The sequence below is a fragment of the Ursus maritimus genome, unplaced genomic scaffold (assembly GCF_017311325.1).
Source record: "Ursus maritimus isolate PB19 unplaced genomic scaffold, ASM1731132v1 scaffold_3, whole genome shotgun sequence".
NCBI classification, from domain to species: domain Eukaryota; kingdom Metazoa; phylum Chordata; class Mammalia; order Carnivora; family Ursidae; genus Ursus; species Ursus maritimus.
In genome coordinates, this window is record NW_024425563.1 from 5,860,447 (window position 1) to 5,881,841 (window position 21,395).

Genomic DNA, 21,395 nt, shown 5'->3' on the forward strand with positions numbered 1-21,395 from the left:
GAAGGTAAAAGGGCTCAGACCAGGACCCCGAGGGAAGGAGCGACTAGACACCCCTGGAGCAACAGCCCGAGGAAGGGTCTTCTGTCTCCTTTGGATTTTCTTCTGAGCACCTGTATGGCAAACTGCCCATTGGTCTTCATACCTGGATGTTGCCATGGCAGCTTCAAGGTCACAGGTGCTAAAATGAACTTGCGATCAGCCTGTAGGAGCATCTCTGGACACAGGTCACCAGCCTCCCTCTACCCAGTCTTAGCATAGTGGAGACCCCCACAGTCCTCCCTTCCGCCTGCATGCCAAGATCGGGGAAAGAGTGGGTTACTCTGGTTAAGACGCTTGGAGAAGAAATTGTCCCATGTGCTTTGGGACCCTATCACGGCATTTTCTTTCAAGGTCTGGACATAGCCATTGGGAGAAGGTGTGGCTGTTGCCATGAGGGCTGGCTTTCCAAAGCTACCTCGCTTCCTCACCCCCACCCCGCCCCTCGGGAAACCCTGCTACCTTTAGGACCTGGAGGATCCGAGTGAGGGGGGGTGTCACTCCCCCCCCCCCCCCCCCCCCCCCCCGCCGCTCCCCCTCTAATGGGAACCAGCAGGCATTCCGGGAGGGCTCACAACCCAGGGTGTGGGATTCCAGCAGAGACCTCAGTGGACTGTCAGAGGCGCTGGGGTGGAATGGGGGTGGGAGAGGCTGCCGAAAGATGGTGGATTAGTGGGTGGGGGCCCCAAACCCCCAGCACAAGAACAGCGGGAGCCCGTAGCCTAGGACCCCGAGGCCGCTCAAATGGGTGAACCTGACCTCTCCGGGAAGCCTCACCGCGCCGCTCTTCTCTCGCTAGCCCGCCGCCACCCCACTTGCGGAACTTCTTTAGAATTCGGGGTGTATGCGTAATTTCCCAGCGAGAGCGGACTAGGGGCGCTCTCTAACAAGGGGGCCACCCCAAAGTCCCCCGAGAACCTCTCTGGCAGGGTCCTCAGGGCTGGAAGCCTGGAGGGGGGCAGACTTGCCCGGTAGTGGCGCGCAGCAGCCGGCCCGAGTCAGCTCCGGGGCGCGCGCGGCTCACCCCACGGGACCCTGCGTCCGCCTCCTCCGCCTGGTCCCGGCCTTCGGTCTCCGCACGGGGCAGCCTGGAGAGTTCCACGTGGGCCGGTCTCCGGCGTCCCCAGGGAGGGCGCTGGGGCCGCGCGCCGAGGTGGGTCCGGAGGGCCGGGTGCCGGGGTGGGGGGGGGCAGTAGGGTGGGGGCTGGGGCGCCGGCCGGAGAAGTGGGAGGGGACAGGTTGGGGGGTGGTCTCTGAGGAGGAGCCAGGCTGGACTGTATTGTTCCACACTCGCCGCCCCCAGCGCGCGGCGCGGGCCGGGGAGGGCGCGCGGGGCGCAGGGCGCCCGACTTCCCGGGTTTCCCCCGGCGCAGGACCCCGCGACGAGGCCCGAGCCTTCCAGCGCGCCGAGAGACGCCTCTGCCGGGTCGTCCGGGCTCCGAGGGAGGGCCTGCTCAGGTGGGGCGCGGGGAAGGGAGGCAGCCGGCGCCGGTGGGGCCGGGACTCCTTCACTGCGGAGCGGGACGTCCCGGCGGGCCGCCCCCAGCAGCGCAGCCCCAACTGGGGCCTCGGGCCGCGAGGCCGTGCGGGCGGCGCGGGAGCGAGGACCCCCACCTCACCTCCGCCGCACCCGGTGCCCCTCAGGGCCATGGCCGCGGGACGCAGCCGCCGGGAGCCGCCGCGCCGATGCCGGGGCGCCCCTCCCTAGCGGGGCGCAGCCTCCTCGTCTCCCGCCCGGCCGGCCGCATGGGGGGCGGAGGCTCGGCCCTGAGGGTCTGCGCCGACCACCGCGGGGGCATCAACTGGCTCAGCCTGAGCCCGGACGGGCAGCGCCTGCTGACTGGCAGCGAGGATGGCACGGCACGGCTCTGGAGCACCGCGGACGGCCAGTGCTGCGCACTCCTGCAAGGTAGACCCTCCCGCTCCGTCCCCTCCGCGCGCTCGCCCTCTTCCGACCTCAGCCCTGCCGCCGCAGACCCCTGCCAGAAAGCCCAGCTCCCGCCCACGGCGGGGCGCTCGTGGGGGAGCGCTCGCCGGGGGCCCAGCCTGCGACCGGCCGAGAGAGCGCAGGGTGGGGTGCGGAGCCCGCGGCCACCGGGACGCGTGGGCCGGGGAGCACCCGCTGCGGGGGGCTACCCTCACCTGTCAGCCCAGTGCAGGAAATCATTGCCATTACAACGGCAATAGCAGATAACCCGGAATCGCACGTCTGCGTCCTCCGCGGGCCACGCAGCGCCTTCCCCAGTCTCTCACTGCCCGAGTGGCTTTGGCCGGACGTTCCTCTAGGAACCATTGCGGTAACCACCGGCGCTGGTTAAGCGCGGGCGCTGCTGAGCACGGCGGTTGGCTGGCCTCACACTGCTGTTAGCCCACTCGCGCAGACAGGGAAACTGAGGCAGGAAGTAAGTTGCCCGGGGTCACACGGCCTGTGGGGGGTGGAGTTGAAATTTGAACGCCCCCTTCCCCATCTGGCCATTCTACTCTGCTCTCTCTGCAGCCTCGGTTCTTCTGCTGGAAAATGAAGGGGTGGCGGGGAGGGATGGATCAAAGTTTCTCAAAATGGGGTTGTTAAACCAACATAGCGTGTTTGGAAACGTGAGGCAATGGCAGGAGGCGCACATAGTAGGCGCACATATTGTTTTATAAAAGTTTCACAAAGGCATGCATACTGGTTTATACTTGTGTATTTAGTCACTGGAGGGGAATGTATTTCCTACGCAGGGACCCTGTCACATGTCTGCAGGGCAGGGCTGTGAGGCCCCTCTCCAGCTCTGCCCCTGGTGGCCCCTGAGCAGCAGGTAGGCCCCTTGAAGCACAGGCTCTCGGCACTGTGGTTTTTTATCATCGCCTGTGTTTTTTCCACCATAATCAGCAAATCCTGGGTGGCCTCCCTGCACCTTCCAAGTCATGTGGGCACAGGGTGTACAACAGCTTCACCATTGGCTGATATTTACCCTATTGGTTTTATTTTCTATTTTTTTTAAAGATTTTTAAAGTTTATTTGACAGAGAGAGAGAGAGAGCACAAGCAAGGGAAGCGGGAGAGAGAGAAGCAGGCTCCCCACTGAGCAGGGAGCCTGATGCAATGTGGGGCTCCATCCCAGGACCCCCAGATCATGACCTAGACAAAGGCAGATGCTTGAGCCACCCAGGCACCCCGACCCTATTGGTTTTAAATAAAAGCAGTTATGGTAGATATTTCAAAGCCCAGAAGAGATGAATTTTGGATTGCTTGTTACATGGGGTGGGTATGGATAAGGGAGAGTCAGTTATAAACTAACACATTCCTCTGCCACCCCCAAAATCACCCCCAAAGTCACACAGGCACCAAACTGAGAGTGGAAGATCTAAGATTTGTCCAAAGTTTATAATCCAACAGTATTGCTTCCCAAACATAAGACTCATCTGGAGCGCTTTCAGAAATGTAAATTCCCAGGTCCCAGTTTCAGTGAGCTCTTGGTGTAGGACTCTAGAATTTGCATGCATTTATTTATTTATTTATTTATTTATTTATTTAAACATTTTATTAATTTATTTGACACAGAGACAGCCAGTGAGAGAGAGACAAGCAGGGGGAGTGGGAGAGGAAGAAGCAGGCTCCCAGCTTGATCAGGGGCCCGATGTGGGACTCGATCCCAGAACGCCGGGACCACGTCCTGAGCCGAAGGCAGATGCCCAACGACTGAGCCACCCAGGCGCCCCATAGAATTTGCATTTCTAACAAGCTTTTGGATGGATCTGCTGCATCCTGACCCTGGGAGCCCTTAGGCCTGGTGTCCATTGTGGGAGCCCAGTTTGAAGGTGGGTTTCTTCCCCAGTTGAGCTCCAGGCCTTTCCGGGGTGGTTCTGGCCTGGCAGGCGTGGGGCTCTGCACCCAGGGCCGCTCTAGAGCCTAGACCACGCCTCCAGAGCCCACCCTCCCGCCCAGCTCTGCCCTGCCATCACCACCCAGCTCTGTGCCTGGCAACTCCCCTTCACACCATTTTGGTGGCCCTCACGGTGGCTTGTCCCCCAGGACACCCACACCTGCGTCCTGGTGGGCCTGTGCCTGCCCCTCTGGTGATCTGGTTGAGAGCCGTCCCACTCAACGGGAAAACTATCAAACTGAAACACTGCCAACCCGTTTCTACCAGAATTGTTTCTGCGGCTGTAAGGGTTGGTACTTCAAGAATTTTCACGGACAGAAGGAACAGAAGTAACCTTTCCTCACCCTGAAATCGCACTATTAGACTTAACTTGAAAAAGTCTTTTGGGGTGTGCGATAGTCCTTGTGTCCCCCCCACCCCCAAAGACAGCAAGGTCTTGCTAGCTCTGCCCCCAATAGGAATTTTTTTGTATCAGTGAAATAGTAATAAATGTCTTAGCATTTGTTTAGTATCCTATATTTTATAAATACCCCTCAATATGCTTACTTCTTTATCCATTATTATTATTAATACTCAAAACCGTGAGGTAGATAGAATTGACACCGGTTTATAGATGAGAATGGGCAGGCACAGATTTACCAACACATGGAGAATTCGAAGTGTTTTCTAGATGCCTAACCTGTGAGGGAGGTTCTGTTGTCAGCATCCCCTGGGATGTAGTGTGGTTATGGGACTTGCCCGAGGTCACAGCGCAGGCTTGCAGATGGCTTCTCCCCCTCTGTGGCTCCTGCTATCATCAGGACAATGCTGCAGGACAGAGCAGCTGCAGCCCAGATCCCCGGGCTCTCCTGACCCCCACTCCAGGCTCTTGCTACTCCTTTTGTGGAAACTGCCAGATTGGGGTGATGCTAGCACCTGGTGCAGCGCTGGGCCCCCAAGAAGGCTCTGGAGAAGAGCTTGTTGGTGGGCCAGGCCTGGATTTCTGGGGCAGAGTGGCCGGAGTGGGCAGCTCCTGCCCTCGCTCTCCTTCTGCACACGAGCTTCTTGCTCTGCTCAGTTCCTGGGGAGCAGAGGGAGTTGGGGGCCCAAGGCTTTTCTGTGAGTTTCTCAGGGTTTCGAAAGTTTATGCCAAGGGATGTGCTGGAGAGGAACAAGAGGGCAGTCCCCTGTGGGTGGGGGCTTGACGGGCAAGTTGTCCCCCTTGGTCCTGGAGAGCAGGCTGCATAACCAGGGCCCCCCAGCTTCCCTCCCACAGCAGCTCTGCTTTTTCAGTAAATGGAACTGGCTTTCAAATGCAGTTAGTGAGCTCCAGGGGGAGAAGGAGGCTTAACTGCCAATTATTCTGTAAAGGGAAGAACCGCATTTAATGGAATTATCTCCCCCCTTTTTCTTTTATCTGTTGGGGCACCTTCATTGGATCAATGAAATAAGCAGCATGTCCCCGGATGGCAGTCCCTGTCCTGGTCTGTTCCTATGTAGTAAGGGACCCAGCCTGAATGGTCCAACCCACTGCGGGTCTTCCACAAGCATCCTTGTCCTCTAACAGCATCTTCTAGCATGACGGGGTGCTGTTTGTTTTTAATTCCATGTGAACAAACTGCACACTCCTGTTTACTGGAAACCTGCTGGTGCCTGCCCATCCTGATGACCCCTGACCCCTACTCGCCACCAGGGAGCAGGAGGGGCCGTTAATAGTCAAGAGCCCCCGGCTCTGGAGCTGGGCTGCTTGGGCTCGAATCTCATTACTCAACTTCTTGTGACTTAGTTTCTTTATCTGTGAATTGGGGATGATAACATGGTCATCTAGCCTTATGAGGTTGGGGGTGTGTGTGTGTGAGGGGGCAGTAAACCAGTCAATAGATAGCTCCGGGCTTCTGTTAGTGACCTTGTCCTCCAGGCTCACATCCACAAGCCCGGACTGAGTAAGAGCACCTCCTTGGCAGGGTACCCGGCCAGCTCCAAAGCTCTTCGTCCTTTGCTTCTCACAGCCTGATTCTGCCATTCGAGGCTCCGAAGGGCTAGCCAGTCCTGCCATGTTTATGCAGGCAGAGCGTCACTGGGGGGAGCCTGCCCTCCTCCCTCCTGCTCCAGAGCCTTTGTCCCACTGGACTGTTGGCTTGACTGCGCTGGGTGCCTGTGTTAGATTCGAAGAAGCTGCCCCTGGGAGTCTGCAGGTTGGCTAAACTGAGGGGCTGTGTGTACTCGAACTTCAGATAAGCAGGATCCCTGAGCTGGGGTAGTCAGGGTGCACCTCGTGGCCCAGGTGGGCCTGGAATGGACCTGGGACAATTTTTAACTCTAATAGAAAACATGTAGCATCGAATTTACCATCTTAACTGTTTTTACGTGTACAGTTTGAAGATAGTAAACATTCATAACATACTGCTATTACCACTGTCCATCTCTAGAACTTTTCCTGCCTGGGAAACTGAAACTGTCCCCTTTGAACAATAACCCCCTTTCGCCCACCCCCCAGCCCCTGGTGCCCACCATTCTGCTTTCTGCCTCTGAATCTGACTGCTCTGGGGACCTCGTACAGGCTCATTTCACTTAGCAGGATGCCCTCAAGGTTCGTCTGTGTTGTAGCGGGTGTCAGGATTTCTCTCCTTTGGAGGGCTGAGTACTGTTCTGCTGTGTGCATTCTTTTTGCCCATTCGTCTGTCAGCGGACTCTTGGATTGCTTCCTCATGACTGTGCTGAGAAATGCCGCTGAGCTTGGGTGTGCAAACATCTCTTCCAGGCCCTGTTTTCCGTTCCTTTCTGGAGATACCCAGAAGTGTGCTTGCTGAATCATCTCCTACATTTTTTGGGAAGATTTTATTTTTTTTATTTGAGAGAGAGAGGGCATGCACAAGTAGGGGGAGAGGGAGAAGATTCCCTGCTGAGCAGGGAGTCCTATGCGGGGCTCGATCCTGGGACCCCAGGATCATGACTTAACCGACTAAGCCACCCAGGCGCGCATCTCCTACATATTTCTGGAGGAGGCTGTGGGGGCACAGGGAAGGCTCTCAGACATAAACACATCATTATTAACTTCGTCCCAGTCAAGGAAGAATTCCATCAAAATGCAGTTCGTTGTAAGCATGGATGTGACGGAAGCCCAGGCGGGTAATTCATTCTTCACCGTCCAGGGGTAGTGAGCTCCCCGTGGGTGCGGATCGAGGAGGTCTCAGAGGAGGCCAGAGAGCTGCCTGGTGGGGGGCATGGGCTGAGAGGAGCTGAGGAGGAGGGACAGGCCCTGCAGTGGCACCAGCGACAGGAGCATTAGCCTGTCGTGTCTAGGGGCTTGGGGCAGGAGGCCGAGTCTCCAGTGGCCGAGTCTCCAGTGGCCGAGTGTCCAATGGCTTTGTCAGACGCTATTTCAGCCACAGCTTCCATGCTCGGGTCGCGTGGCTGTCGCTGCTGCGGCTTGCTGGCGGGACACATCCAGGGGCGGCTCCATCAGGCAGGAAACAAAATGGCACCCTCAACAGAGTAGCTCAAGGCGAGTTTGAGAAAGAGACCCTTGCCGAGGGGGGCATGGTATAGGGGGCCGCTGTACCGTGGCTGCTACTTGCAGGGCCCTCGGCGCCCCCAGACCTGGGGGAGCCATGGCCAGAGAGTTCACGGCAGCCCAGAAATGGCTGTGGAGAGGCCTCCCTCCAGGGAAGTGTGACCATGGTTTGAGGTTTTGATGGCTGCGGGCCAACTGATCCAGACCCAAAGTCTCCTGCTGGGCTCCCAGCTGTCTGAACCCTGCAGGCAGTGGGGGGATCAGGGAGCCCCCTGGGGTGGGGGAGGGGCCGACCTAAGACTTGCCAGGGATAGCAGAGGGAAAGGAGGCCCCGCTTTTCTTGCCAAGTTAGTCAAACGAATGTTCCAGCTTGGCTGGTGCCCACGCCGGCCCACCTCTGCCACCGCAGACCCCGGGTGGCCAGTGCGCTGAGCGCCTCCTCCCGGATGTGGAAGGGGCACCTCCGGCGAGTCGGGGTGTGCGGCCGGGGAGGCGGGGGGTGGGCGACTGCCTTGGCAGAAAACCCCGAGCCTCAGCATGTCCTTTTGAACATAATAACTGCGTCTTATCTGCATTCTTTATCCCTTCAAAAATGTTTATTTTTAGTTGGGCTTTTTTGCTTATTCTACACAATTCCAACCGCTTGTGGCAGTGGCGCTGTGGTCCCTGGAGATGGGATGGGCTCCTTGTCCCCAGCCTCCCTCATCCCTCCCTGCCCCGGGGACCCTGCAGGCTGTGTGCAGCGGGCCCTGTCGTATGGTCTGTGGACTGTGGTCAGGGACACGCTCTGCAGCCTCTGCCAGCTGGGCTCTGAGCTGGGACTCAGTCAGTGGGTTTTCAGATGTGGAACGGGGGCCTGGTGTGCAGAGGAAGGGGCTTGTCCTGGGAGGGCCTTGACCGATGCAGGGAGCCTCAGCCAGACCAGGGCCAGGCCCCCAGGAGGGCAGAGGGTCAGCCTGGTCCAGCTTTAGAGATGAGATTGTTTTTTACATTGAAAAAATTCTTTTCATTATTGACTCTTTTCTTCAAGTCTTTGTTTATGGGTATTTGTGTGTGTGTGTGTGTGTGTGTGTGTGTGTGTGTATTTATTTTAGAGAGGGATGGTGGAGGGGCAGAGGGAGAGAATCTCAAGCAGATTCCACGCTGAGCACAGAGCCCAATGTGGGGCTTGATCCCACGATCCTGAGATCACGACCCGAGCCGAAACTGAGTCAGCCCCTTAATCGACTGTGACCCCCCCGCAGGTACCCCTATAGATATTTATATTTTTATTTTTATTGTCTATATCCTTTTTTTTGTCCTACTTCCATGGGCCGTATAATTGGTCCTACATCCCTGGTCTTGTGGCTGTGGCTTCACTGAGTGGGGCTGCCGTGGCTTACTGGCCACACTGCTTTCCAGTGCTTTTCTTGGCCTTATATACACTTGGCTTGTCTCCTTCCTGCTGTCAGATGCTGTTGAGACGAGACAGAAGCAGCCAGGATGGGGCCGATGCCCCTGCGGAAGCCTCTCCTGGCTTGGTTGGCGCCGGATGGCCCAGGGTCCGAGGAGGACTGCGGGCTGTGTGTGCAGGGCCGGCTCCCTGCGCCCTCCTGCCCTGGGGCTCCGGGCCGCCTCCCAGCCAGCCCTGGAAGCCAGGTGGCTCCTCGAACGGCGCGGCGCCCTCCCCACGGCAGCTCTGGTTTCAGGGAAAGTTTGTTGACAATCTTAAAATATTTTATAAACATTCTGGGGTTGGCAAAAAGTGGGGCTGTGCGTTGCCAAACACATTTTGCCCTCGACTTTTAAACTGACGTGTATTTTAAGGAACCCTAATCGGCATCATCTTCGAGGGTTTGCTTCCTTCACAGAAACATCGTTTTCTTAGAGGCCTGGTACACGCTATCCAGGAAGACTGCAAAACATGTCTTTCTCTCTCTCTCCCTCTCTCTCTTTTTTTTAATTCTCTTTCTTAGAACCCAGGGAGTTGGGTTCTTCCAAGAGTAACCGAGCTGAAACCCCAGGGCCAAAAAGTGCACATCGGCTCGAAACTGCCCAGAATATTCTAAATCCCTGTCTGGGGCCCCTGGGCGGCTCAGTCGGTTAAGCATCTCCTTGGCTCAGGTCATGACCCCAGGGTCCTGGGATCAAGCCCCGCATCGGGCTCCCTGCTCAGTGGGGAACCTGCTTCTCCCTCTCCCTCTGCTGTTCCCCCTCTTGTGCTCTCACTCGCTCTGTCAAATAAATAAATAAAATCTTTAAAAAAAAAATAAAAATCCCTGTCTGGTACCAGACATCTAGACGGAATTTTAAAATTCAGTTGTGATCTTTAACGTAATTAATATATTCCACACATGTAGATACCTGAATTAATCCATTTCATCGTCTGTGAAATGGATCTTGGGTATAACATTCCTTTGATTCAACTGATTTTCTGGCTCCTGGATTCTCCTCAGATATAGTCAGCTTCAGTTTGCTATCATGAGTTGTTGGGGGGGGGGCGGGGAAGAGTTCTTATCAGAGTGGCTCAGTCGTTAAGCGTCTGCCTTCTGCTCAGGTCATGATCTCAGGGTCTTGGGATCGAGCCCCACATTGGGCTCCCTGCTCAGCGGAGAGCCTGTTTCTCCCTCTCCCTCTGCCTGCTGCTCCCCTTGCTTGTGCTCTTGCTCGCTCTGACAAATGAATAAATAAAATCTTAAAAAAAAAGAGTGGTTATCTGAGGTGGAAACTTCTTTTTTTAAATCTGTATATGAGTGTATGTAAGTATAGAAAGAGATATAGGTATAGTCTTTGCATATATGGGCATATGTCTGACCCATAAATTCTTATTTTATTTTATTTATTTATTTTTAAAGATTTTATTTATTTGACAGAGAGAGACAGCCAGCGAGAGAGGGAACACAAGCAGGGGGAGTGGGAGAGGAAGAAGCAGGCTCCCAGCAAAGGAGCCTGATGTGGGGCTCGATCCCAGAACTCTGGGATCACGCCCTGAGCCGAAGGCAGACGCTCAACGACTATGCCACCCAGGTGCCCCCATAAATTCTGATTTTATTTATTTATTTATTTTATTTATTTTTTCTTTTTTTAAAGATTTTATTTATTTATTCGACAGATAGAGACAGCCAGCGAGAGAGGGAACACAAGCAGGGGGAGTGGGAGAGGAAGAAGCAGGCTCCTAGCGGAGGAGCCCGATGTGGGGCTCGATCCCATAACGCCGGGATCACTCCCTAAGCCGAAGGCAAATGCTTAACCGCTGTGCCACCCAGGCGCCCCTGATTTTAGATTCTAAATACATTTAGATTTTATCACACAGGACTTTAAAGGATTTTGTTGTCTTTTAAGTAAACTCTATAGCCAACGTGGGGCTCCAGCTCATGACCCCAAGACCAAGAGTCCCGCGCTCCCCTGACCGAGCTGGCCCGGCGCCCCTGAGGCGGAGCCATCTTTACCTGAAGGACAGGCCCTCCTGCGCCTGGGGAGCTGAGTGCTTCCGGGGCTGCTCTGTCAGCCAGGCCGATCATCAAGCACTGACGATCGCACCAATAAGACGGACGAGCAGGTGCACCTGGCCGAGACCCCAGGCTCCGTCTGTCCTAGACCACCCACAGTATGTCTGTGCCTTATCCGCCATTTCTGCCAGACACCTGAATTCTGGCCTTAGGGGCCCCTCCTGCTTTGGCGTGTGCCGTCTTCTCTCCCCAGCTCTTCTCCCCTGCCCTCCCCAGCAGGCCCCGCGGAGACTCTTCATGCCCCGCGTCACTGGGGCTTCTGCTCCGCCGACCCCGGACGTGCTCTGTCCAGCCCGTGTCATGCTGGCCGACGCTCTCCTGCCCGGCTCGTCCTCTCTTTGAAGGCAGGGAAAGTGTCTTAGTTTCCTGTGGCCGCTGTGACCAGTGATCCCACTGGATGCCTTAGAACAGAAGTTTCTTCTGGCGCAGTTTGGGGGGCCAGAAATGCAAAGCCAGCGTCAGTGGGCCCAGATCAAGGTGTTGGTACAGCGGCTGTCCCGCTGCAGCCTGTGGGGAGACCCACTTCCCTCCGTCTTCGGGGCGCCTTCAGGTCACTCTGCGCCGTCTCCACAGCCTCCTCTCCCCGTGTCCTCCCATCTCCCTCTGCCCCTTCTTACAGAGACCCTTGTGGTGGCCTTCCTGGCCAGAATCCAGGACACTCCCCACCTCAGATCCTTACTGACATCGGCACGTGTGTCTTTTTCCCCAAGTAAGGTAACATTTCCGGGTTCCAAGGACTAGGACCCGATCCCTCTCCCCACACAGCCACCGCCCAGCATTCGCCCAGCCTGCGCGGCCGCCCCGCAACAAAGGGCTGCTCCTCTCCCCTCGGCAGGTGAGGAGATGGCGGTGTCCAGAGGCGAGTCAGCCGCAGCCCCAGCAGCTTGGCCGAGCGCTCTGGCCCCGAAGGCCAGGGGTGCCCTGGGCCTCTATGCGTCCCGCCTCTGTGACACTGGGTTTGTTCAATGACCGGGTGAAGACAAACAGCTGAGGAGTCTGAAGAAGACCGAGAGTCACCAATAGAGAAGGGGGTGGAGAGGAGGAGGGAGGAGGAAGAGAGAGTGGGAAAAGAGGGATCTAAAGGACCCGGGGCAGGGACAGTGCCCCTGAATTTCTGTTGGCACCCGTAGCTCCTGAGACGCCCAGACGGAAATCGCCCCTCGGCAGGGCTAGTGATCCTGGACTCGTCCCAAACACTCCCCACCCTGCTCGCTTCCCGAAGGAAGACCAGAGCGGCCATGCCCCGGCACACTCACGTCTCCCCTCGTGTGCAGGGCACGAGAGCTACGTGACCTTCTGCCAGCTGGAGGACGAGGCCGCCTTCACGTGCAGCGCGGACCGCACCATCAGGAAGTGGGACGTGCGCACCGGGCAGTGTCTGCATGTCTTCCGGGGACACACGTCCATCGTGAACAGGTCAGTGTGGCCGGGGCCCCAGGGGACAGAGGTGTAGGCCGTGCGGCCCCTGCCCCTGGAGGAATTCAGCTTCTGCAGGGAAGCCTGCGTGCAGATGTGCGGAGGTCGCCCGGAGCGCACAGCTGTGGAAGGCCCGGGTGCACGTGTTTCAGGCACGACAAGGGCTGGCTGCCCCGGGCTGCGTGCGGGGCTTCGGCAGGCAGGGTTGGGGAAGGAAGGCACCACCAGCACATTGATTGTGCCCGGACGCCCCCCTTGGAACCCCAGCAGCGCACTGCCCACCGCTAGGCACGGGGAAAGTCGATGGTGGCCACATCCCCTACTGATGGCCACGAATTCCAGAGGAAGTGGCCTAATTGGTACCTGATGGTCAACCGGGGCTGGGGGGAAGGCTTGTTCTGGAGTCCAGAGTATTTTTAAAACTCTCCTTTCCATGTTGTTGTTGAAATATCCCACCCCTCCTTCTCTAGGAGGTTTGAATTTTTCCTTCCCTTATTGAATTTGGGTCTGAGCTGAGCCATGAAAATTCCTTTGCTGATCACATCAGTTTGGCACTATTTATGTAAGTTGTGGTGGCCATCCTAGACTCCTGAGGGAGTGTCGAGGAAGACCAGGGGTCCAGGCACCTGCCTGCCCGTCTAGGCACGGGCCCTCGAGGCCTCACTGATGGGGGTGGGGAGGGTGCCCAGGGGGGCTGAGCTAAGTCAGCCAGGAGAAGGGCCCAGGGGCGCCTGGGTGGCACAGCGGTTAAGCGTCTGCCTTCAGCTCAGGGTGTGATCCCGGCGTTATGGGATCGAGCCCCACATCGAGGCAGGCATTTGGAGGAGGTCAGGGGCTGGGCTGGGCGGCTGGAGGAGAGCTGTTCTCGGCCACAGGGACGCTGCCGCCTGAGCTTTGTGCAGCCCTGGGTCGGGGTGGGAAACGACTTGCCCGTGGTTTAGTGCTTGCAGGGTGGGAATGGGAGGCCCAGACCCGTGCACCCACAGGGCAGGACTAGGCACCGCCCCTCAGCAGAGACAGAGTGTCGTGTTGGCTCAGGATGGTGGCGAGTGGAGAAGGTCACCTCCCCCCTGCTTCTGTAGCTGGAGCGGGCATGGCCAGCCACCCGCCACCAGGGCCCGGCAGATGAGGTGGTGGAGGAAGTCACACCTCCTGCTGGTCGCTTCCTTGAGGAAGAAGTTTGTGACGGAGGGAAGTGTGGGTGTGCGGGAGTCTCGCGTCGTGAGGCCGGGGCGGGTGGGAGAGGCCACATCTCAGTGACTGGCTTGCGCTCAGCTTGTAACCGGAAACCGTCAGCTGCTCCCCAAAAGCAAACCTGGGTAATCAAGGCTAGAAATTAGGCTCTGCCGTGTTCAGCACACACACACGGTTCACACACATGCACACACACAGCCGTGGAGGGGTCGCGGTCCTAAACGGGGCGGATCATTCCGGGTCGATACTAAGCGTGACTTAGCAACTGTATGGCATGACTAAGGAGCTGTGCTCACAGCTGCCACATCCCTGAGGCCGGGATGTGCAAGTCACTTCAGAGCCCGGCCGGGTGTGTGAGTTCTGGGGGGCATGGACCATGCCTTCTCATGCCAGGCCAGACCAGGCAGGGCTCAGGCCCCCAGAACATCACCTGTGGTGACACGTGGTGTCACGTGGTCACTTTCCCTTACACATACGCATGTCGTAAAAACTGTCCGTACGGGGAGTTAGGGAAGAAGGGGGTCCGAAGCAGCACGCATATCCGGCGGTTGGCCCCCTAACTGCCTGTGGGAAGTGAGCCGTGCAGAGGTGAGCCGCGCAGAGGTGAGCTGTGTGGGCAGCGAGCAGGCCAGGGAAGCGCCAGGCGCCTCTGACACCAAGATGCAGGGTCCCGACTGCTCTGTCCTCACACTTGGGACACTGGCCCGTTCCAGCTCCCCCTCTGCTGCTCCCCTTTGTGGGCTCCTCTCAGGTTGGGGGGGGGCCTGGGGCTTCTTAATAAGGGTGTGTGAACAGAGCCTTGACATTATGCAGAGTTCTGTACTGAAGACAAACGTGTATTTTCTGGGGAGAAGTTCTTAACATTCATCAAAATGGGACTAAGAATCATGAATATTTGCTCCTCGGGAGGCCTCTCCTCCCCCCATGGGTGTGAACAGAACCCCGTTCCTCCCACACAAAGTTCCCTGGGTTCACTGAACACAGAGGACACCAGGGCCTCCGAGACGGCCTGCTACACACCCTTGTGTGGTCTGACCCCTGCCCCAACCCCTGCGTGGTCTGACCTCTGCCCCGACCCCTGCGTGGTCTGACCCCTGCCCTCTCCCTCTTCCCACCAGGATCCTGGTCGCCAACAACCAGCTCTTCAGCAGCTCCTACGACCGCACGGCTCGAGCCTGGAGCGTGGACAAGGGGCAAGTGTCCCAGGAGTTCCGGGGCCACCGCAACTGTGTGCTGACCCTAGCCTACTCCGCGCCCTGGGACCTGCCCGGGGCTCCCTGCGCTGAAGAAGTTGGCGGGCTCCTGGTGACGGGCAGCACGGACGGCACGGCCAAGGTGTGGCAGGTGGCCAGCGGCTGCTGCCACCAGACGCTGCGGGGCCACACGGGAGCCGTGCTCTGCCTTGTGCTGGACACGCCCAGTCACACTGCCTTCACCGGCAGCACCGACGCCACCATCCGTGCCTGGGACATCCTGAGCGGGGAGCAGCTGCGGGTGTTCAGGGAGCACCAGGGCTCTGTCATCTGTCTGGAGGTGAGCTCCGCCTGGCCCTCGCCAGGGAGGCCCCCGGGTCGTCCTCTGAGCCACCACCCTCCCCTGTGTACTTGTTAGCTTGGGCTGTGTAACAGAGTACCGCAGACGGACGGCTTCCACGACGGAGGCGGGTCGTCTCGCCGCCCTGGAGGCTTCGAGTCCAAGACCCAGGTGTTGGCTCGTAGCTGGACATCTTCTCCCTGGGTCCTCACGTGGTCGTCCCTCTGCTTCCAAACGTCCCCTTCCTATAAGGACACCAGTCCTACTGGGTTAGGTTCCGCCCCAATGACCTCATTTTAACTTAACTACCTCCTTGAAGACCCTGTCTCCAAATACACTCACAGAAACAAGGGTTAAGGCTATTGTCAGCATAGGAATTTTGGTTTGTTTACAGGTTGAGGATTATGTCTACCCAGAAACCCTGGTCCATAATTCCTAAATCCAAAATTCCACAATATGAAGGTTTTGTTCTGTTTTGTTTTTTTCTTTAAGGCTTGGCACCAAGACTCCCTTGGCAGCAAAGCCTGGCCCGCACAGATAGGAGGCTAGCTGGAGCTCACTCTACCCCACTTCCTGGGAATATGAATTCCTTTGCTGTAGAAACATGAGCGTGTTGCTAAAATCCAAACACTCCTGAAATACATCTGGCCCCAAGACTTTGGGTCAGGGATTCTGAGTGTGAAATCACGCCCACCCCGGTGGTCGTGAGGATTTCATGAACTGGTGCTGGGCGGGGCCCAGACGTGCCCCGCGTGGGTGCCGGGCAGCTTGTGCCGTTGTGGGCACCTAGCAGATTCGCTGCCCGTGCTTACCTTTCTCACTTTACACATGAGAAGACAGAGGCTCCGAGAGGGTAAGCCACTTGTCCAGGGTCTCACAGCTGGTCAGGGGCAGAGACAGACTGGAACCGGGACTGAACATGTAACCAACAGCTTATTTGTTTGTTAAGATTTTATTCATTTATTTGAGAGAGAGTGAGAGAGAGCACCAGAGCAGGGTGAGGGGCAGAGGGAGAAGCAGACTCCCCGCTGAGCAGGGAGCCTAACATGGGGCTTGATCCTGGGACTCCGGGATCATGACCTGAGCTGAAGGCCAACACTTAACCGACTGAGCCACCCAGGCGCCCCTGACCAGCAGCTTATAAAGGTGTGGTGGGGCCTGTGCCTTGCCAGACTGGGGGAGCCTCTTCTGTCGGTCTTACTCCGGAGGCGGGCTGTCCGGAGCCCAGCTATGCTCTGCAGCCAGGCCCAGCGGCTTCATTCCCTGCCTGAGCGCACCTGCTGCTGTGAGCTGAGCGGGGAGAGGCCCGCACCCCGGGGGCCTCCACAGCAGAGCCACAGGCCTGCCTGCCTGGGCCTGCCATCTACTTGGATGGATCACGTAGCAGGGAGATAGCCCCCAGCCCCGTCCCCTCAGAGCTGTCTTGGCTGGGGGAAGTGTTGCAGGCCCTGTCCTTTGTGACATGCCCCTGTCAGGGTCTGTCTGCTTCCCCATGTGCCTTGGGCCTCCTCTGGCCTCCCGAGCTGCCCGGCTCTGCCCCATGGACGTCCCTCTCAGGAAGGCAGCCAAAGTGAACAGTGAGGTCTTAGGCAGCCAAGGACAACACGCTTGGAGCATTTCCTGGGCCTCCGGACTCTTGATTTGTACTTTGGATCGTGCAGCTTGGTCACTTTCAAACACAATGTGACAGCCCCACGTTGTTGGGACACTCTGCGTGGGGAGCAGGTGGCGTCATCCCCTCGCTGCAGCAGCCGTCGAAGCTCAGTGCCTCCCTTGGCTGGCTGAGCGGTGTGGAGGTGCCCAGTGGCCCCCAGGGGCCTCCAGCCCGCAGCCTACACACACCAGCTCCCTTAATTCCAGGTCCGTGAGTCTCAGTGCGCGTTTAGGAAGTGGAGCCACTGGAGGCCTGGGGCTGCCTCGGGAGCGACGGCTCACGGGGACGGTCAGGACACACAGGGCATGGGGCAGACACCGGGGCAGGAGGCCGTACGTGTTCCCCGGGATCCCACTGTCTGTGCCGTCGTGAATGGCCCAAAGCCAAGTGTGACCCGTGCTGTGGCTGGGGTGGAAACGTAATCCGGACTAGTCAGAGTCCCCGTCCTCTGGGATTTAAACTGGGAAATTACAGGGGGAAACTGGGTCAGCCGCGGGAACCGGAGTGGAAAGGGGCCCAGAGTGTGGCTGTCATTGGGCAAGTGCGTGCTCGAGCTAGGAGGGCCCTGGCCGTGCTAAGGATGCCGGTGGCCGGTACTCGCTCCAGGCCTGCTGCCGGCTGCCCCAGCAGAGGGGCCTCCTCTTTCCGAAGCCTCCAGGGGTTCCTGGGCCCCGGCTCTGGCACGAATGGCTCTCTCCAGGGCTCACAGCTGCCCTCCCCGCCCGACTTCTGGTTCTCCTCTGCATCCCTGCTAACTAGAACTGCTGGGTGGCGGCTCTCTTGGCTGCATGGGGATTTTGTCTAGAGGACTGTGCAGAGTTATTTTAAGTCTTTGCACTTCCCTTGGGCTAGGACACTGTCTATCTTGGCAAGGGGTGCTCCTGTGAGGGGCCTCCCCAGCCCCATCCCTTCCCTACCAGGCCCTTGCCTTCTTCCCTCCTGCTTGGTAGAGCAGGGGTGTGAATGCCACGCTGGTCAGCTGGGGCAGGCGGGAAGTGGGGGAGCCTGTCTCCAGGGCTCCTCCCTGCCCCCCAGGGCAGCCCCGGGAGCAGGAGTTTCAGGACCCGAGGACAGCCCCTGGCTGTCCAGCTTTGGTCCTAGCACCGATCTCCCTCAGACACACTGCAGCCAGTCAGGTTGCTTCTAGACCTTTCTTTTTCCTATCTGCACCTCTGTGAGCAAACGTCCAGAGTGAAAGCCCTGCCGCGGGAGCCCTCTCCTCAGCCGGGACAGTCGAGGGAACAGCTGGCGCGGCTGGTCGGTAGCTACAGGTGGACTGACGGGAACCTTTCAGGCACGGCTGTTCCTCAGCAGGAGCTGCAGACGAGAGACACCTGACAACAAGAGCAACACGGGCGAACCTTCCATGGGCCTTGCTCCTGGCGGGCTGAGCGCTGCTCGGGCCTTCTCTGCGCCCCCTCCCCCGCCCCCCGGGAAGGCACTGGCAGGATGCCTGTCTACGCTCAGCAGCAGGGGAACAGTCAGTGGCGTGGCCGAGGGCAAAGTGACAAGATTCTTGGGTGCTGGATCAGGCAGTGGGGTGGGTCCCCACCCGCAGGGGCAGTTCCTGCTGGTCCACGGTTTCCAGTGAGACCTGCACGTGCCCCTCCCCCCGTCACACAGCGAGGTCTGGAGGGGGCCCCGCGTCACCTGCTGCGGCCAGCGGCACCAGAGTCCAGCTCCCCTCCCTCCTCCTCCCCCAGCTCGTGAACCGGCACGTGTACTCGGGCAGCGCCGATAGGACGGTCAAGTGCTGGCTGGCAGACACGGGGGAGCGCGTGCGCACGTTTGCAGCCCACCGACACAGCGTGAGCGCCCTCAAATACCACGCAGGCACCCGTAAGTGACTCCTGCCCCGGCTGGCCCCACGCTGCCCTTCACTGCTCGCCCCCACCAAGTCCTCCCGCACGCAGGGCCTCTGCGCTCCGCTTCTTACTCAGCTGTACCCTCCTGAGCCTCAGCGGCCATTGGGCGGTCAGCAGCCGAGCCCGCTCCACGCACGTGTGCCTCTAGGGTTACTTACAAAGAAGGTCCAAACAAGGGTGTGGGGCCTCCTCCCCAGCTTCTCCCCACAAGAACGCGCAGCAGCCTGAATGTTCAGGAGTCCCGGGGTTCAGAACGTTGTCTTACAGACACATTCCAGTTCTTGAAATGAGACCGTGCGGCACTGACTTCTGCCAGAATGGAGGGCCACGTGGGTTTGGCTTCACCTAGCATTAAGTTGATAAGAGAAAGCCCAGATAACAGTGCTTTATTTTTTTTTTTCTTTTTTATTTATTTATTTATTTATTTATTTATTTATTTATTTATTTTTTTAAATGATTTTTTATTATATTATGTTAGTCACCATACAGTACATCCCCGGTTTCCGATGTAAGGCTCGATGATTCATTAGTTGTGTATAACACCCAGTGCACCATGCAATACGTGCCCTCCTTACTACCCATCACCGGTCTATCCCATTCCCCCACCCCCCTCCCCTCTGAAGTCCTCAGTTTGTTTCTCATAGTCCATAGTCTCTCATGTTTCATTCCCCCTTCTGATTACCCCCCCCCCTTTCTTTATCCCTTTCTTCCCCTACCGATCATCCTAGTTCTTATGTTCCATAGATGAGAGAAATCATATGATAGTTGTCTTTCTCTGCTTGACTTATTTCACTTAGCATTATCTCCTCCAGTGCTGTCCATGTTGTAGCAAATGTTGAGAACTCGTTCTTTCTGATAGCTGAGTAATATTCCATTGTATATATGGACCACAACTTCTTAATCCAGTCATCTGTTGAAGGGCATCTCGGCTCCTTCCACAATTTAGCTATTGTGGACATTGCTGCTATGAACATTGGGGTGCATATGGCCCTTCTCTTCACTACGTCTGTATCTTTGGGGTAAATACCCAGTAGTGCAATGGCTGGATCATAGGGTAGCTCAATTTTTAACTTTTTAAGGGACCTCCACACTGTTTTCCAGAGTGGCTGTACCAACTTGCATTCCCACCAACAATGTAGGAGGGATCCCCTTTCTCCACATCCTCTCCAACAATTGTCCAGATAACAGTGCTTTAAATGAAATGGTGGTTTATTTTCTCAGGTAGAATTTCTGAGGCGCAGTCTAGGTGGGAATGGATGGTTCCACTAAATTATCAGGCACCCAGTTTTCTTTGATCACGCTGCTTCAGCACCCTTAGCACATGTTTCCTATCTATTAGGGGGCCTCATAGTTAAGACAGCTGCTGGAGCTCCAGCCATCGTGCCACGTTTTAGGCAGACAGGACGAAGAGGGAAGGGCAAAAGGATGTGTCTCTTAGCTGAGTGGGTCTCTTTAAAGATATTTCTTGGAAACCCTACCCAAAGACTTTGCATACGTTTCTTTGACCACTGCCTACAAGAGGGACTGAATAATGAAATCTCTTATCTGGGAATATTGCTGCCAGAATTAATCAGGTTATTTTGGAAAGAAAGAAGGGCAGAATGGCTTATTGGGTAGGCAACAAGCTGTCTGTCCCACAGGTCTCAAACTGACACATCTGAGCTTTGCTGGCTCTGTCCTGTAGGCCTGGCTCATGTTCACACCCCAGACACACCCAGAAGACACTGTTCCAGGAAGCACCCCCCCCACACACACCTCACCATACCTACATGGGGGTGGAGCTCCCAGGTTCCTGAACATCTCTTTCCCAAAACTGTCCCCAGCATCGCTTTACCATCAGCCTCCCTCATCCCCTCTCTGTTTTCTCTCTCTCACATAACACACTGAGGGAGCAGATGGGTGGGGGGAGTCACAGCAGATAATTCAAGTTGACTTTACAGCACAGGTGTTAGATGAAGACAGAATGTGGATCTCTGAAAATAGAGCCTGAGATACCCTCGGGATTTAGGTGTCTGACACGGGAAAATTATTTTTTCCTTCTTCTTGGGTCCAAGCCTGTAAGTGTGATTATGGCTCTGCTCCCAAGCCAGGACCTCTAATTTAAAGAGTTTAAAGCCGCCCAGGGCGCCTCCCCTTGGCAGCAGCTGGGAGGGACCCCACCTGCTGCTCACTATTAAGGAAATCTGTCCGTGGTCTTTGCCAACAGGCTGCAGGGTGTTCCTGACCCTCCTCCCATCCACAGGATGCCCAGCAGCCACACTGGGTTGGGGTAGGGGAAGCAGGAAAGGGACAGAAGAGACCCAGGAATGAAACTTGCCCTCCAGAGCCACAGTCACCAGCAGCTTTAGCGGCAGGGCTGGAAATAGGCAGGTGAAGCAGCAAGTGGGGTAAGGAAGAGCTGCCTGAGTCTGGGGCTCCCCGCGGCTTGCCCAGGCTGTGGGTGGGCGTGGCAGATGCTGTGGATACCGCAGTTGGGGTTCTCAGGTCCTCTCCCCTAGAGGGTTTTCCCATGAGGAGCAGGTCGGAGGAGGGCTGGGAGCTGACACCCACAAGAGAGGCCCTCAACTAATGACTTACCCCCCACCTCCCAGGGGGCACAGCTCTGAGCTTTGGTCTGCACCTTCTCCAAGGGGCCCCCTGCAGTCACCTGCTAATACACCTGTATGGACATCCTTCCTTCCTGTTTCTCTCCCCGCTTCGTGGAATGCCCTGCCAAATGAAGTGTTTGCACTCAAATCCTAGCGTCAGTGTCAGCTTCCGGGAGAGCCCAGGCCAGGACCATAAGTAAACCACAGAGTTCTGGTCAGTGTTCTCAGTGTGGTCCCTGAGCAGCAGCAGCACCCCCCCCCCC

The 21,395-nt window shown here is 57.2% G+C and overlaps 1 protein-coding gene across 3 annotated transcripts in view; it reads left to right on the forward strand.

The window, feature by feature from the left end:
- Positions 1 to 1,357: 1,357 nt before the first annotated feature.
- The window catches only part of LOC103660989 (WD repeat-containing protein 86), a 27,665-nt gene continuing 7,627 nt past the window's right edge, over positions 1,358 to 21,395 (forward strand). Inside the window, exons 1-5 of one of the 3 annotated variants that reach the window (XM_040643786.1) lie at positions 1,358 to 1,494; positions 1,681 to 1,945; positions 12,013 to 12,298; positions 14,611 to 15,025; positions 18,383 to 18,518. In XM_040643786.1, coding sequence (XP_040499720.1) covers positions 1,723 to 1,945; positions 12,013 to 12,298; positions 14,611 to 15,025; positions 18,383 to 18,518 — 1,060 coding nt within the window. In that variant the 5' untranslated portion in view covers positions 1,358 to 1,494; positions 1,681 to 1,722. The remainder of the gene's footprint in view (positions 1,495 to 1,680; positions 1,946 to 12,012; positions 12,299 to 14,610; positions 15,026 to 18,382; positions 18,519 to 21,395) is intronic. The other 2 variants (XM_040643788.1, XM_040643787.1) reach the window with 2 other exon arrangements.